Below are 15,238 nucleotides of genomic sequence, written 5' to 3'. Positions count from 1 at the left end.
AATGACAAAACCATATTGAGTAATGACGAAACTATATCAAGTTATTACGAATCATATAGTGTAATATCGAAATATCATTAAGTAATGACTATTCCATATTGAATTATATTAAAACATTATTACGTAATGTCAAAACCATATTAAGTAAAGACAAAATATCATTCAGTAATAATAAAACAACATAAAGTAATATCTGAGTTCCACATAAGACAGCTGTGGCGTTCCATATAAGACCATCACTACAGTAAGAAGGAATTTTGAACATTTATTAAACAGAACAATTAAGAAAAATATTTAAAAGCATATGCTAATAATTTATTCTTGTTCTGCAAGAAGTAGAAGTTTAAGTTTTGTACATTTGTATAGTGATATGTGTTTCATAAATACAATTATTTAGAACACAATACAGTTTCGTGTAAAGCAAATCCTTTTAATTTAACAATTGTAGGTTGTCAATCCTGTATTTCATCGCAGAAAAAAAATCTGAGTCATAAAAAAGGACCATTCTTTTTTTAATTTTTTGTTTGTATAAAATAATTTGGAAACTAGAGGTTACACGGTTACTAAAGATTGTAAACAGGAATTAAGGGGTGAAAATTTGATCGTTTAACTTCCAGTGATGGTTATTATCTTATATGCAATGACATATTATGTGAAATGTTGTCTGTAGTACTGCACAGGATAAAACTTTACTCATGCCAAGTATGTCTTTATTTGCAACAAAGATAAATTTTGCACATTTTTGAAAAATGCAATTTAAAAAAAAACTAATAGGGGGAAATAGTGGAAGTTTTACTTCTAACAAAAATAGCTCGTCACGACATAGACACGTAAATTATGGTGATAATGATGACTAATACATTAATTGTGGTGATAATGATGACTAATACATTAATTATGGTGATAATGATGACTAATACATTAATTATGGTGATAATGATGACTAATACATTAATTATGGTGATAATGATGACTAATACATTAATTCTATTTTATTTTGAAATTATTTGGGAGATTTTCGGCTGATAAGGAAAACGATATTAAGCTTTTTTCTGTTTTGTTTTTTTTTTTTTCGTTACAAACGATTATAAAAAAAAAATTCTTCGAATAGAGTTTATACTGTTAAAATTGGGAAACTGAAATCCCTATCACTGAATGGGAGGACTAAACAGTAACACAGTTTTTTGTGTATTTTATTAAAATTTAATGCAATGTAACCAATGTCTAGGGTATTACAACATATAAATCACTACCATTCAAAAGACGTATGTTTGCTTTAAAGTCGTACTGATACGTAATTCAGCAACCGACTCTTGAATGTCATTCCTTTCATTTTCAACTGATTCTCTGGTCACTGATTAATTGAAATTACATCCGGGAAAATGTTATTTCAAATGTTGTAACATCAACGTATTAGATCGACGTATTAGTCTAAATTATAGTATATCCGTAACTGTTACAATGTTTCATAAATCAGCATCTTGTGAATTCTTGTGTCATCGTTACTCCACTTTCAAGTTCCTGAACTGTCTACAAAATAAGTTGAACGTAATTATATCATAGAATATAATTATAAAGGGTTCAAGGTTTGTTGAACATTTTTTATTTAGAGACAAATCTGTACGAGTTTAATTATATGCGTGTTTTTTTATTTGATTCTTTCTATACGGATTTTTAATATGATTAAAATATTACTTATCTTTACTGAAGTTTTTGAAAATAAAAGTAGCTGCTGGCAAACGATTTTGGAATCGTTGAGTCTTTCAAGGGTGTCAAATTACCGAATCAGTAATTTTTCTTTAACTATATGTCTTCAATTCGTAAAAACACCGAAGTCTTCAAATTCTAGTCTGTTTTTTATACTTTAAACACAGGGAATCGTGATTCATTCATCAGATAATTGAATTGGAAGTCATTGAAACTATAACTGTATTGATTGATAAGAACATGCATTAGTCTACATGAAATGAAAATAAATTGTCTGTTAAGCAGACTCGTTTTAGTTCATGCCTATTACGTTGATAAACATCATGTCATACCAACAACTTGAATTTTACTTTACCAACGTCTTTGAAAAGCCAAAACATAAATATATATCCATTCTGTTTCCATTAAATACTAATATTCTGATCATATAATTGAAGCTGATTCAGTATGTTTGTTACATCTGCAGCGTTAATATTTTTGTCACTCTGATGAAATTAGATCAAGAATGCGAAATGTTAATGAATCAACATTATATAATACTAGAATTTAATTCAATAATAATTAAATTCAGTTATTGTAATTATATAACTTGGTATGCCTATTAATGATTTAAATTGACGGTGTGTTCGATTCATTTTATACTGGTCACTTTAATATGCTAATTAGTTTAGCCCGTGAAATGTTAGTCCGTGCAATTTACCTCATGTGGTTTGGTCATTTGGATTCAAACCTTACACGGAGCTTGACCAAAGCTATAGAATTTAAAACACAGAAGAAAAGATGAGTATTCTTTTTTAGTTTTAGAATTAAGCAACATTTTATAAAAAATAATAGCTCAACAATTTAAACTGTTAATCTTGTTTTTCTTTCTTAAATAATTTGAACTTTGTTAAATGCTTTAAATAGTCGGGAACTTTTTCTTAGGTGTTATAACTGAATTTAAATTCTATCATTGCGTAAATTGTCAATCTTTTCTTGGATATTATTTTATATTTATATTTGTAAATTGAGTAGATGGTTATACTTATTGTGCGAGTTGTTATATCTAATTGTTTAACTGTCTTAATACGCTAATGAACATTTACCATGTTATTTATTCTTAATCCAAATCCAAATCTTGCAGCGCGAAGTAACCGGTGAGTATGCCACATATTAATTTCAACATAAATGTATATATAAATTCTTTTTAGTCCTCAATATGCATGAAATAGGTGCCACTGGACATAAAGAAAACAATCTATGAATCATTACTTTTTGTAAACTTTTACGAGCCATCAAGGATGTTAGTTGACTATTTAAATATATATACTTTTCGATTTAATTGTTTCATAGTTTTCATGTATTATAGTCGATTATAGGATAGGAATATTTCTCATTAACGAAGGCCACTCCAATTGATATTCGGTAGATACAATAATTATTTCTTTTATGACTTTCGTTATCAATATGATATTATCATTATGAATATACTTGAAATATCTGCCACTGGACATTGACAGCCACAATCAAGCATTTACGGTTTTTTCTACTTTGGTTATTGCCATTGTATCTTAATACTAATTAGTCAATGGTAAAAATTGAAATATTTGTATTTCAATATTGATTCAATTGTTTAATTAAGGGATGTAACATTGACAAATGATATACTATTTTACTAATGCATTGACTAACATTGTAATTATTTGTTTAAGCCAGTATGCCAAGAGGAAAAGGGGAGAGGGTGCTGCCAAACCGTGCTGTACGTAGGCAAAATCAAGTACAGCTACCGGTAAACAGAAGGCTTCGCCCAAGGAGAGCTGAAATTATAAGACAAAATATAGCCATTCCACAACAGCCGTTAATGCCACTACAACAGCCATTAATACCACAACAACAGCCATTAATGCCACCACAACAGCCATTAATGCCACCACAACAGCCATTAATGCCACCACAATAGCCATTAATGCCACCACAACAGCCATTAATGCCACCACAACAGCCATTAATGCCACCACATCAATTATTGCCACCACATCAGTTATAACCACAACAGCAGTTATTACCACAACAGCCGTTTGTACCACTACAGCCAATTCTACAACCACAACTCATTGGAACTTCAAACGTTCCTCAGCAGCCCGCTGAACAACAAGTTCCTGATCAGGGATGTGTACACCCAGGGCAGCCCACAGCTCGTAATTCTGTACAAAACGGTGAGATTTTAGTTATACCTACTAGTAATGATGTTGATGTGTTTGTACCACAAAAAATTATAAACCAAATATGGAATTTAGAATATGTTGATTTGGCACATTTACTTTACAAAAACTTTGTTTCAAATATTGATCAACCGAAAAAAGTGCTCGGTTTTGATGAAGATGGAGACATTTTAATTGACAGAAACAAATATTCAAAAGTAAAATCATTATCTAACTTAGGTGAGTGGACTGAAGGGTTTTTAAATTATATGAAAATTTTATTGCAAAGATTCCCGGAATTGGCAAATGAATTGATTAGCAACATGACGATTATAAGGGGGTGTAACTTTTGAGAACGTTTATAAATATGACATGCAATTTCGACTTAGAAAAGCACGTGATCATATGCATGCATGGGACGTCATTGGTGGGCAGCTATGGCTTCAGTTTATTGCAGTATGCATAAATCATGTTCCACAGACATCTTCTTATACTTCTCACACAGTTATTAGTCCTTGCTACGATTATAATTTTAAGGCCGTTTGTACTCGTATGAATTGTGTATACAGCCATTCATGTATAAGATGTAGCCAGTTCCATCCTTCGATGTACTGTACAAATTATTCATATAACAAGAATAATCCTCGAAGTTCTGTAACTTCGGACTATTCTGCTCCTAGGTATCAAAACTACCTTAGGGCACCTGATGCAAACAATTTTGCACCAAGGTATCAGTCCAGTGCTAGAGCTACAACGCAGTCAAACAGGTTTTTGAATACACATGGAAATTTTAACCCAAATACTCGTTTTTCGATAAATAATTAAAGATTTCGCTGTCAGCAGGCAAATGTTCCACGGATGCAATTTAATCATTTCAAATTTTATAATTTTGTTTACAGCTTGCAATCACAGTATGATATTTGGTATTTTTGGTTGTACCCCTGTTATTACTACGGTTTAAGGGAATATGTTGACAGACTACCCCGTTAAAATATTGGCAAATTTATCATATAATGTTTTTAAATATGGTTTTCGAGCACATCATACAAGCAAAACATTAAAGTCTGTTTTACAAGATCCAAATTTAGCTTGGAAAAATCATGAGTGAATTGAAAATGGTAGTATTGCGGGGCCTTTTTATTATCGACCTATTTCTAATCTACGTGTTTGGAAAATAATTTTAGAAATTATAATGGCATTTCTTATATTTTGGGTGACAAGTGGTTGTCGAGTTCTGTTTTAAATCTCTTTATCGGTAGTGCAAGAGTTATTCAAATACTTGGCTTACGTATCAAATGTCCAAAATAATTTTAAAACTTTAAACATAAACTAAACCTGTATGACGTATGGCCAAGCCCCGTTTCACATTTAGTTAATATTAGCTGACATGTTTAAGGATGAATATTCTTTTTCCACTGGGAATGCGTACCTTTTAGGCATTAGGTTTAATCATAAGATCAATGGTTTATTGGACAACACTCATTCTTTTATTGTTCAAAAGATGCTCAGTGACATAAGCGACACGTCTGTCGTAAGCCTATTACTATTGGTATATTAACTAGACTTTTAGATGCACTGAATTTAGTTTCTTATTCAGTATATGAAACATGTTTATTCAAAGCTTCATTTTCAGTTAGAATTTCGGGTTTCTTAGTTTTGGAGAAATTGCAAATTCAAGTTTTAATGAAAATCTTATTGTAAAACGATCCAAGATATAATTTGATGCTTATTCAGGGTCACTTATTATAAAAGTTCCTTCTTAGAAAACAGATCAGCTGGGTAATTCAGTAACGACAATTCTGGAAAATAATAAACTAGTTCAATTTGTCCTGTCCGGTTGATGTCGGACTACATTGCCATGAGACACAAAGATGATGGACATTTTCATACACTTTAAAAAATGTTATGTAAGAACAAACCTTGTATAGTTGAAACACTTAATTTCAGGGTACCTGAAAGATATTTGGGTAATTGGCTCTTTTATTGTCATAGGAGCTGTCATATTAAGCTTATAGGTGCATCGTTCGGATTAGAGATAGTTGGATGTATTCCTAAATCAGATTCAAGGAGCTCTGAAAATGTTATTTTTTTTTAAATTTCCTCATTGTTTGGTTTTCCCTTACAATGAATAAAATAGCTTAGATGTTGACAGTATTGCATTTTAGCTGAAGTTTATGTTGATGTTGCCACATGAATATCAATTTAATGAAGTTCAAAGTATTGAATTTAAGTTGATGTTGAAGTTTTTGATGTTTGTGTTGAAGTTGATAATAATGTTGAAGTTGATAATAATGTTGAAGTTGATAATATTGAAGTTGATAATAATGTTGTAGTTGATAATATTGAAGTTGATAATAATATTGAAGTTGATAATATAGAAGTTGATAATATTGAAGTTGATAATAATGTTGAAGTTGGTAATATTTAAGTTGATAATAATGTTGAAGTTGATAATGATGTTGATAATGATGTTGATGTTGAAATTGATTATGTTGAAGTTGATAATGACATCGAAGTTGATAATGATGTTGAAGTTGATATTGATGTTGATTCTTGCTGTTAAATTTGTCATGCGGTAAATTTTATGGCGGATTACAAGTTGTGCAACTAGTTACTCAACTTGTAATTTTGGCGGAATTTACTTTAAGCTGCTATGGACTACCCAGTGGCTCCTGATATAACTTTGTTACTGCTGGATCGCCCTTCAGTAATTCAATCGTCATCAAGTTTTGATTGACAAGTTGATTGTGTTTCTTTCTTGCAATAAATGCCATGACAAATTTACAGCCAAATAAAACATAATTTCTTTATTGATTTTGATTTATAGTTTATTTGTTGGATTCATTACATCATGAGGTCAAACAATGAGAATACAGATTTAAACAATACAAGTACACTTACATTTTATCTAGGCCCCCTTTCAATCTATGTGTGTATATATATATATATATATATATATATATATATATATATATATATATATATATATACAATAATAGAATTTAATTCAATAATAATTAAATTCAGTTATTGTAATTATATAACTTGGTATGCCTATTAATGATTTAAATTGACGGTGTGTTCGATTCATTTTATACTGGTCACTTTAATATGCTAATTAGTTTAGCCCGCGAAATGTTAGTCCGTGCAATTTACCTCGTGTGGTTTGGTCATTTGATTCAAACCTTACACGGAGCTTGACCAAAGCTATAGAATTTACCCGCCCTCCTTTTTTCCCATTATGAATATTTTCTGCTGCTTTTCATTCATCGTTTCAGTTTTGGAAGAATGATTATAGAACCAGCGTCATGGCATATATAACAGACTGAGTTTGGAGTTTTTATGTATTGTGAATGGACAGGCGGAATTTACTTTAAGCTGCTATGGACTACCCAGTGGCTCCTGATATAACTTTGTTACTGCTGGATCGCCCTTCAGTAATTCAATCGTCATCAAGTTTTGATTGACAAGTTGATTGTGTTTCTTTCTTGCAATAAATGCCATGACAAATTTACAGCCAAATAAAACATAATTTCTTTAGTGATTTTGATTTATAGTTTATTTGTTGGATTCATTACATCATGAGGTCAAACAATGAGAATACAGATTTAAACAATACAAGTACACTTACATTTTATCTAGGCCCTCCTTTCAATCTATGTGTGTATATATATATATATATATATATATATATATACAATAAATAGGCAGTATTTACTATCAATGACTATGAAACAAGAAAGGAAAACATTTACAAGAGATTAACATTCAAATTGCTTTAAGTACTTGTAATAATATGTTAAATCTTTAAAATAAATTGTCAAACTGTTTATACTTTGACAAAATAAGGACATGTGCCTATGAGACAAATATCCAGCAAATGATGCAGGCTTAAGCGACTATATCACAATCAGAGACATATGTTTCTGTCCCCACACAGCATTGAACGATGAGCAATAGACATATTGTAAAGCCAGCTAAATAATGCCCTAACATGACAAAATATGAAATAATTCAAACAAATCTCTGAAAATAACCTCATTTATGGAAGTACAATTAATGAAAAACAGCCACCAGCTAAAACCTCTGAAATGTAACGGCTTGACATACGTGTACTTACAGCTATCATCTTGTCACCCTTTATTTCTCGGATTGCTTTCAGGCTTTTCCAACCATTTTCGCCTTCAGTTTGTTCCATAACTGTCATTTTAGTATCTGATTCAAATGTAGCTGTTAACTAAAATATAAAATAATGTTTTGGTTACAGAATGTAAAAATTCAAGCAAACGCGCTAAATATTTCTTGAAAATATTCGCTCTTTGAATTACCAGATCTTAATATAATATGAATTGTCTACAGTTGATTGATAAGAATGTAAAAAATAAGCTTTGGTATGATTAAAAATAAGATAAATTTTATTGAGCATGCCATTCAAATTAATTGAAACTAATTGTGACTATTATTACTAGTTATTTCCCAAGCTGAATGGATTTGTTACAACCTTTTTATAAAGTTTTGTTTAGAATGTTCTTCGCAATATATTTTTTTTTCAAATTGTTTCAAAATACTGAGATCTATATAACTTTTAACTTATTGGAACATATATGTAAACATTGCCTTCAAATATGCCTGTTATATAAACTTCAAAATACTGAGATCTATATAACTTTTAACTTATTGGAACATATATGTAAACATTGCCTTCAAATATGCCTGTTATATAAACTTTGTTTGTATGCATTTTGATTTTTTCTTATAAAGTACACACTAACTTGTATATATTTGTACCTTAAGACCTTTTCCAAACATATTTGTTGTAACTAGTTCCTTCCCCTCTTGGTAACTATACGTCCTTTTAGGTGAAACATCTGAACCGTATTCAACTGACCAAGTGTCTCCATCTTTAGTAAATGTAGCAGTCCAGGTGGCGTCTCCAAACTTTTCAAGTATTTCAGCAGGAAGGCCTAAATTTTTATAAACAAAAACAGATACTGCAGTTGTTTGCACCTGTTGTAAGTCAGGAATCTCATGTTCAGTAGTTGTCGTTTGTTAATGTAGTTCATAAGTGTTTCTCATTTCTCGAATTATACATACATATGACCGTTGGTTTTCCCTTTTGAATGTTTTACACTAGCAGTTGTTTGGACCCTTTACATCTTGCTATTCGGTGTGAGCCAAGTCTCCGTGTTGAAGACCGTACTATGACCTATAATGGTTTACTTTTATGAATTGGTTGTCTCATTGGCACTTATATCACATCTTCATCTGTCTGTATACAAGATTTAACTTTCCATACTTTTAATACTTTGATAGTTACGCCCGGGTTACAAAAGTGTCTCCTTATGATTTATACATTTCAAAACTTTACTATAACTGTCCTGGAATTTTTTGTTCGCTTTGGTGATTCCGCACATCGTCAAATATCGGAATTCCAATGGGGGATTAACGGTGCACTACTAATTGCGGACCTGTTTCTATATTGTTATGAGTTACACTTTATGACTAAAAGACCTATCGAAACAACATCTGATACAAAAATTTAACAATACTTTTAGATATTTGGATAAATATATTGGCTGTCAATAATGACGACTTCAGTATGCATACTAAAGAAATTTCTTCTGTTGAACTAACTTTAAATAAAGCTATTGCTAATAAAGAACACTGTCCGTTCTTCGATCTTGATATCTATATCATTAACGGGAAACTCAATACCAAAATATGTATGATAAAAGAGCTGATTTTTCATTTCCTATCGTTAATTATCCATACTTAGATGGTGACGTTCCCTTGTCACCATCTTATGGTGTGTATTTATCTCAACTTGTAAGATTCGCTCGTGTATGTAACAACGTATTAGATTTTAAAGTTAAAAGTTTGTGTATTACTGAATAAATTACTACACAAGGGTTTCCGATATCTTAAACTAGTCAACACATTTCTAACTTTTTTCATCGGTACAAGGACATCATTCGTGAATGTATTTCACCATTCAGACATCTTATACGTTGAGGTATTTCACATCAAATTTTTTATGGTAATATTCTTTACAAAGCACAAAAATGCCGCTGGCATTCTCCTAAAAAAACAAACAAAACCTTTACAAAATTTTTTTAGAAGGGATATAGTTACGATAATGTTGTCATGTCATTAAAGATTACATATTTTGGCTTTAATATTGATTGACTTTTTGGGGTCTTTGCATCGGAAATAAACACATTTATTCTAAAACCAGTTGTTGTCATGATACGGGTTGTGTTCTTTTCAAACATTTTATGATGGTATAATACTAAACCCTTAACGGGAAGGATTGTACTTGATATTCATATGGTGAAGACATAATCTTTCAATCAGTTTAATTGAGGTCTTGAGATGGTCAGTAACTGTCAGTAGTCCTTTCTTTATTAATGTATCATTGTCATTTTGTTTCTTTTGTTACCTATTCTAACATCGGATTCGGACTTCTTTTGAACCGAGTTTTACTGTGCGTATTGCTGTCTGTTTGTTTTTTCTACAATGACTAGAGGTTTAGGGAAGGGTTGATATCTCAAAAAAACATGTTTAACACCGCCTGTCCAAATTAAGGAGCCTCTGGTCTTCGTTAGTCTTGTGTGATTTTTAATTTTAGTTTCTTTCAGAGTTTATTTTCACGTCCATTATTACTGAACTAGTATACGTTTTTTTTAAGGGTCTGCTGTAGCACGCCTCCGGAATGTCTTGCTGCATTGAAGACCAATTGGTAGCGTTCGGCTGTTGTCTGCTCTTTTGTAGAATTGTTGTCTCTTAGACACATTTTCATTCTAAATTTTATTAAAATCCATAAATTACCTTTGTTCATCAAACTTACTATTCTTTTACTCCTCAGACACGGTTAACTGTATTTAATCTATTTTTATAGCTACAGCGTTTTTGATGCTCGGTCGATCGGTTTCAGATTGATGTTTGCCAATCTTAAGTGTCTTTGCTGTGTGTGTATCTCGTTTATTTGTATATTTGGTGGTTGTTATTAGTATTGCCAATCTTAAGTGTCTTTGCTGTGTGTGTATCTCTTTTATTGGTATATTTGGTGGTTGTTATTAGTATTGCCAATCTTAAGTGTCGTTGCTGTGTGTGTATCTCGTTTATTTGTGTATTTGGTGGTTGTTATTAGTATTGCCAATCTTAAGTGTCTTTGCTGTGTGTGTATCTCGTTTATTGGTCACGTTAAGTGTCTTTGCTGTGTGTGTATCTCGTTTATTTGTATATTTGGTGGTTGTTATTAGTATTGCCAATCTTAAGTGTCTTTGCTGTGTGTGTATCTCGTTTATTGGTCACGTTAAGTGTCTTTGTTGTGTGTGTATCTCGTTTATTGGTCACGTTAAGTGTCTTTGCTGTGTATCTCGTTTATTGGTCACGTTAAGTGTCTTTGCTGTGTGTGTATCTCGTTTATTGGTCACGCTATTTTAAAGTAAGGAAATGTAAAATTGAGGAAATGGTTGAAAAGGACAACAATCTTATTAAGTTAAAGCTGGAGCTTTCCAATAATAATAAAATGGAGAAAGGAAATGGGGAATGTGTCAAAGCGACAACAACCCGACCATAGAGCAGACATCAGCCGAAGCCACCAATTGGTCTTCAATGTAGCGAGAAACTCCCGCACCCGGAGCCGTCCTTCAGCTGGCCCCTGAACAAAAATGCATAAACCTTTGTTTAATTGGGGGGATTTGTAGTCGGTAGAGTAAGTGATTAATCAGTTTCAATTATGTTAAGTTCTGTATAATAATACTTTATTCCGTACGTATATATATCTCATAGGATGAAACATATACACAATTTATACAGTTTGCATATACATATACAGCATTTATGTCGTAAACAATTTCTAACAAAATTCTAAAAGGTGTCTTGCAATATACAAATTGTTATTCAAACGATATAGAATGACATCTTATTCTGTGACATTCTGGTGATAAAGTAAATGTGACGAACATGTTGAAAAATTTATTTACAAATAAAACATCTAGACATTATATCCGTTGAATTTTGATAAAGAACTTACCCATTGCTTTGCCAAATGCTTCAAAATTTGACATTGAACCTTTGCCGGCCTGCCATTTTCCTATGAATTGAGCCATTTTGTTAGTTGAACTTCTGTATAAAATAATATCAATGCTGACCGTTCAAATTGTTGCACTATGTGTGGTTTAAATGTAATTACGACATCACTAATCGTACTTATAATCTCCTATGTGATTTTAATGTGTACATGCACAAAGGTCAATTCTGTTTTTCAAATCTTGTGAGGTCATAATCTTTTATAATTTTTATTCAATTGTATATAATCCTTTATAATATTTTCCTTTTGCATTAAGTACCGGAATTGACAAAAAAAAAGTAAATTCATTTCAAGCATGATATTTTTCAAGAACGTTATGGATACATTTGTTTTGTCATGTTAGGACTTTTCTTCTGATGTTTTTTTACTTTGTTATTTTGTCAGTTTATTTTCAAAGCATATCACACATGTAACAATACTGTTATCAGGACAACGTCGTTTTTGAGAGAGAGAAAAATGATACTATATTGAAATTAAAAAGCTTTTATAGAGATACAGCGTAAATGAAACATAAAATCTACCCAAGATTTTAATATCAACTATAATTTGGATAACAAGACTAAGTATTCCTTGCGTAGTTTTGTCACAAATCATATCAAGCATGGAATGGCGAGCTAGCACAGGACATGTCTAGCCAAGCTAATATGCTAACGTTCTATATTAAATGGTTTGTGTAAGGAGTGCTTGTTTGTCCTTGTTATCATTATAGAGTTGATAGAAGAATTCAGATCGGCGTGGCATGCCAGGTCATCTCTACAAAAAAAAAATCCATTCATAAAATGGTGAAAATATTTTCATTCGAAATAGAAAGATATCTGACTATGTACGCATGCTCGTCTATCTATAAAATAATAAATGTATGCTTCAAGGTCTATAAATAAGCAATAGAACGGGTGCTTCAGAATGGAAGGCAGTCCCTATAACATCAGTGAGGTCAAAAAGGTTGCTGAAATATATATGCGAAGGTCCGACTCAATAGTTCTTTAATTTGAGGTCAATAACTGAAAGCATCTATTATATATTTTGTCTGAGAATATACCCAATTCAAAGTCCTAATGATACTTGCAAGCAATATGTTTTGGCATATTTGAACAGTTCACTTCTTTTGAAAATGTTAAGTTTGTTACATATACTTGTAACAAAGCGCACCATATACTACTTATTTACTATGTACAATGATGTAAACAAGATATAAATAATATTCGGCATTTAAAAAAGTGATATTTGTTAAGATATAACTCGTCACAAAATAAATCGCATTTGCACATTTCTTTTCTAATAAGAACGTAACATTCATAGCCCATAAAAACTGCATCCATTTAATATTTGCATTATTCAAAATATTTTTAAAACAAAGAGATTGAATAATATAAAAAGGGAATTAATATTTGTTTTCTTTTTTCGATTCATTGCATTTTCTTAATATCTAAAATAAAGTACATTTTTACAAATTACAATATGATCATCGATGTTTCAACAAGTACGATCGTTGAGAAAAATATACAACGTATCCGTTACTTGGTCGGTAATTATACAACATCAACATCATGAAAACAGTTTTTCAACTCAAACGTAGTTTTTTCGTTGTCTTGTTTTGACCCAGCTATTTCTCATTTACAAGGACAAGCGAGGTCAAGTTTTTCTTTTTTCATTGTTAGCCATGGCGTTGTCAGTTTATTTTCGATTTATGAGTTTGACTGTCCCTCTGGCATCTTTCGTCCCTCTTTTTTCTACTCATATTCTACTGACATCGAATATCATTTCAATAGTGTTTTTTTATTTATACACATAGAAAAAAAATATATGGGGTAACCACCCATGATCAACAGTCATTAGATCCACAGCAACAAACACAAATGGCAAAGGTTACAATTATCTAAAGCGTTTTACTTGTAGACATAGTTGCCCTTAGTCATATGTATCATGCTATATATGTGTTATGTTAAAAAGTTCAGTTCACAAAACAATTATTGGTATTTGATTGACAATTACTGTTATCACTTTGATAGTTACCCCCGAATTACAAAATGTCTCAATCGAGAGCCGTATTGTACTGGTAATCACATCGGACTGCTAACACAAAGAGATTGAATAATATAAAAAGGGAATTTATGTTTTTTTTTTTTCTTTTATCGATTCATTGCATTTTCTTAATATCTAAAATCAAGTACATTTTAACAAATTACAATATGATCATCGATGTTTTAACAAGTACCATCGTTGAGAAAAATATACAACGTATCCGTTACTTGGTCAGTAATTATACAACAGCAACATCATGAAAACAGTTTTTCAACTCAAACATAGTTTTTTCGTTGTGTTGTTTTGATCCAGCTATTTCTAATTTACAAGGACAAGCGAGGTCAAGAAATATCTGATCAAACTAACATGACTAATATACGAACGAATTCAAAGGTTAACCGTTGAGATTAAATTGTTTGTCTGTGAGGTGTCTGTTCATGTTTAATATACTCGTTTAGGTGATGCAAATATTTGTTGTAAGCATGGTTGTAAGATTAGTCACAGCTCATCGTTAAAAAAGATTCATTCATAAAATTCAGTTTTTGATATCTTTTAATATGTCCTTGTCGATTGATGATTTATGTCAAAACATTACATAAAAATTTAATTTCAACAGACTGTCGGCATTCCAATGGGTACAAATTGTGTCTCTCTTTTTGCCGATTTGTTTCTTTATTTTTATGAGGCTGACTTCATACAGGAACTTCTTATGAAGAAGGACAAGAAGTTAGCAATATACTTTAACTCTACTTTCGCTATATATATGATGCTCATTCACTAAATAATTCAAAATTTGGTGACTATGTTGAACGCATCTATTCCATCGAACTAGAGATAAAGGATACTACAGATACAGTTAAGTCGGCTTCATATCTTGACTTACATCTAGAAATTGACAATGAGGGTCGGTTGAAAAAAAAAACAACAAAAGAGATGATTTCACCTTTCCAATTGTGAACTTTCCATTTCTAAGTAGCAACATTCCAGCAACACTTGCATATGGGATATATATCTCCCAATTGATACGATATTCCCATGCTTGCATTTCCTATCATGATTTTCTTGATAGAGGGTTGCTGCTCACAAGGAAGCTATTAAACCAAGAGTTCCAAATGGTGAAGTTGAAATCATCCCTTCGTAAATTTTACGGACGCCATCACGAGTTGGTTGATCATTATGGAATAACCGTTTCAAAAATTATATCGGATATGTTCCTTACGTCGTAACTACAATA

General features: G+C 31.4%; 1 protein-coding gene across 1 annotated transcript; it reads right to left on the bottom strand.

The window, feature by feature from the left end:
• Window positions 1–1,284: 1,284 nt before the first annotated feature.
• On the bottom strand, window positions 1,285–12,096 carry LOC143081634 (fatty acid-binding protein 1-like). The gene is made up of 4 exons (XM_076257406.1): window positions 11,926–12,096; window positions 8,676–8,851; window positions 8,008–8,124; window positions 1,285–1,530 (listed from the first exon to the last, which is right to left on the bottom strand). Exons 1-4 carry the CDS (start codon window positions 11,999–12,001, stop codon window positions 1,474–1,476), a joined length of 426 nt encoding a protein of 141 aa, XP_076113521.1. The 5' UTR covers window positions 12,002–12,096; the 3' UTR covers window positions 1,285–1,473.
• Window positions 12,097–15,238: the final 3,142 nt, after the last annotated feature.

The sequence above is a fragment of the Mytilus galloprovincialis genome, chromosome 7 (genome assembly GCF_965363235.1).
Source record: "Mytilus galloprovincialis chromosome 7, xbMytGall1.hap1.1, whole genome shotgun sequence".
In the NCBI taxonomy this organism is placed as follows: Eukaryota; Metazoa; Mollusca; class Bivalvia; order Mytilida; family Mytilidae; genus Mytilus; species Mytilus galloprovincialis.
This window is presented reverse-complemented; position numbering and strand designations above follow the sequence as displayed.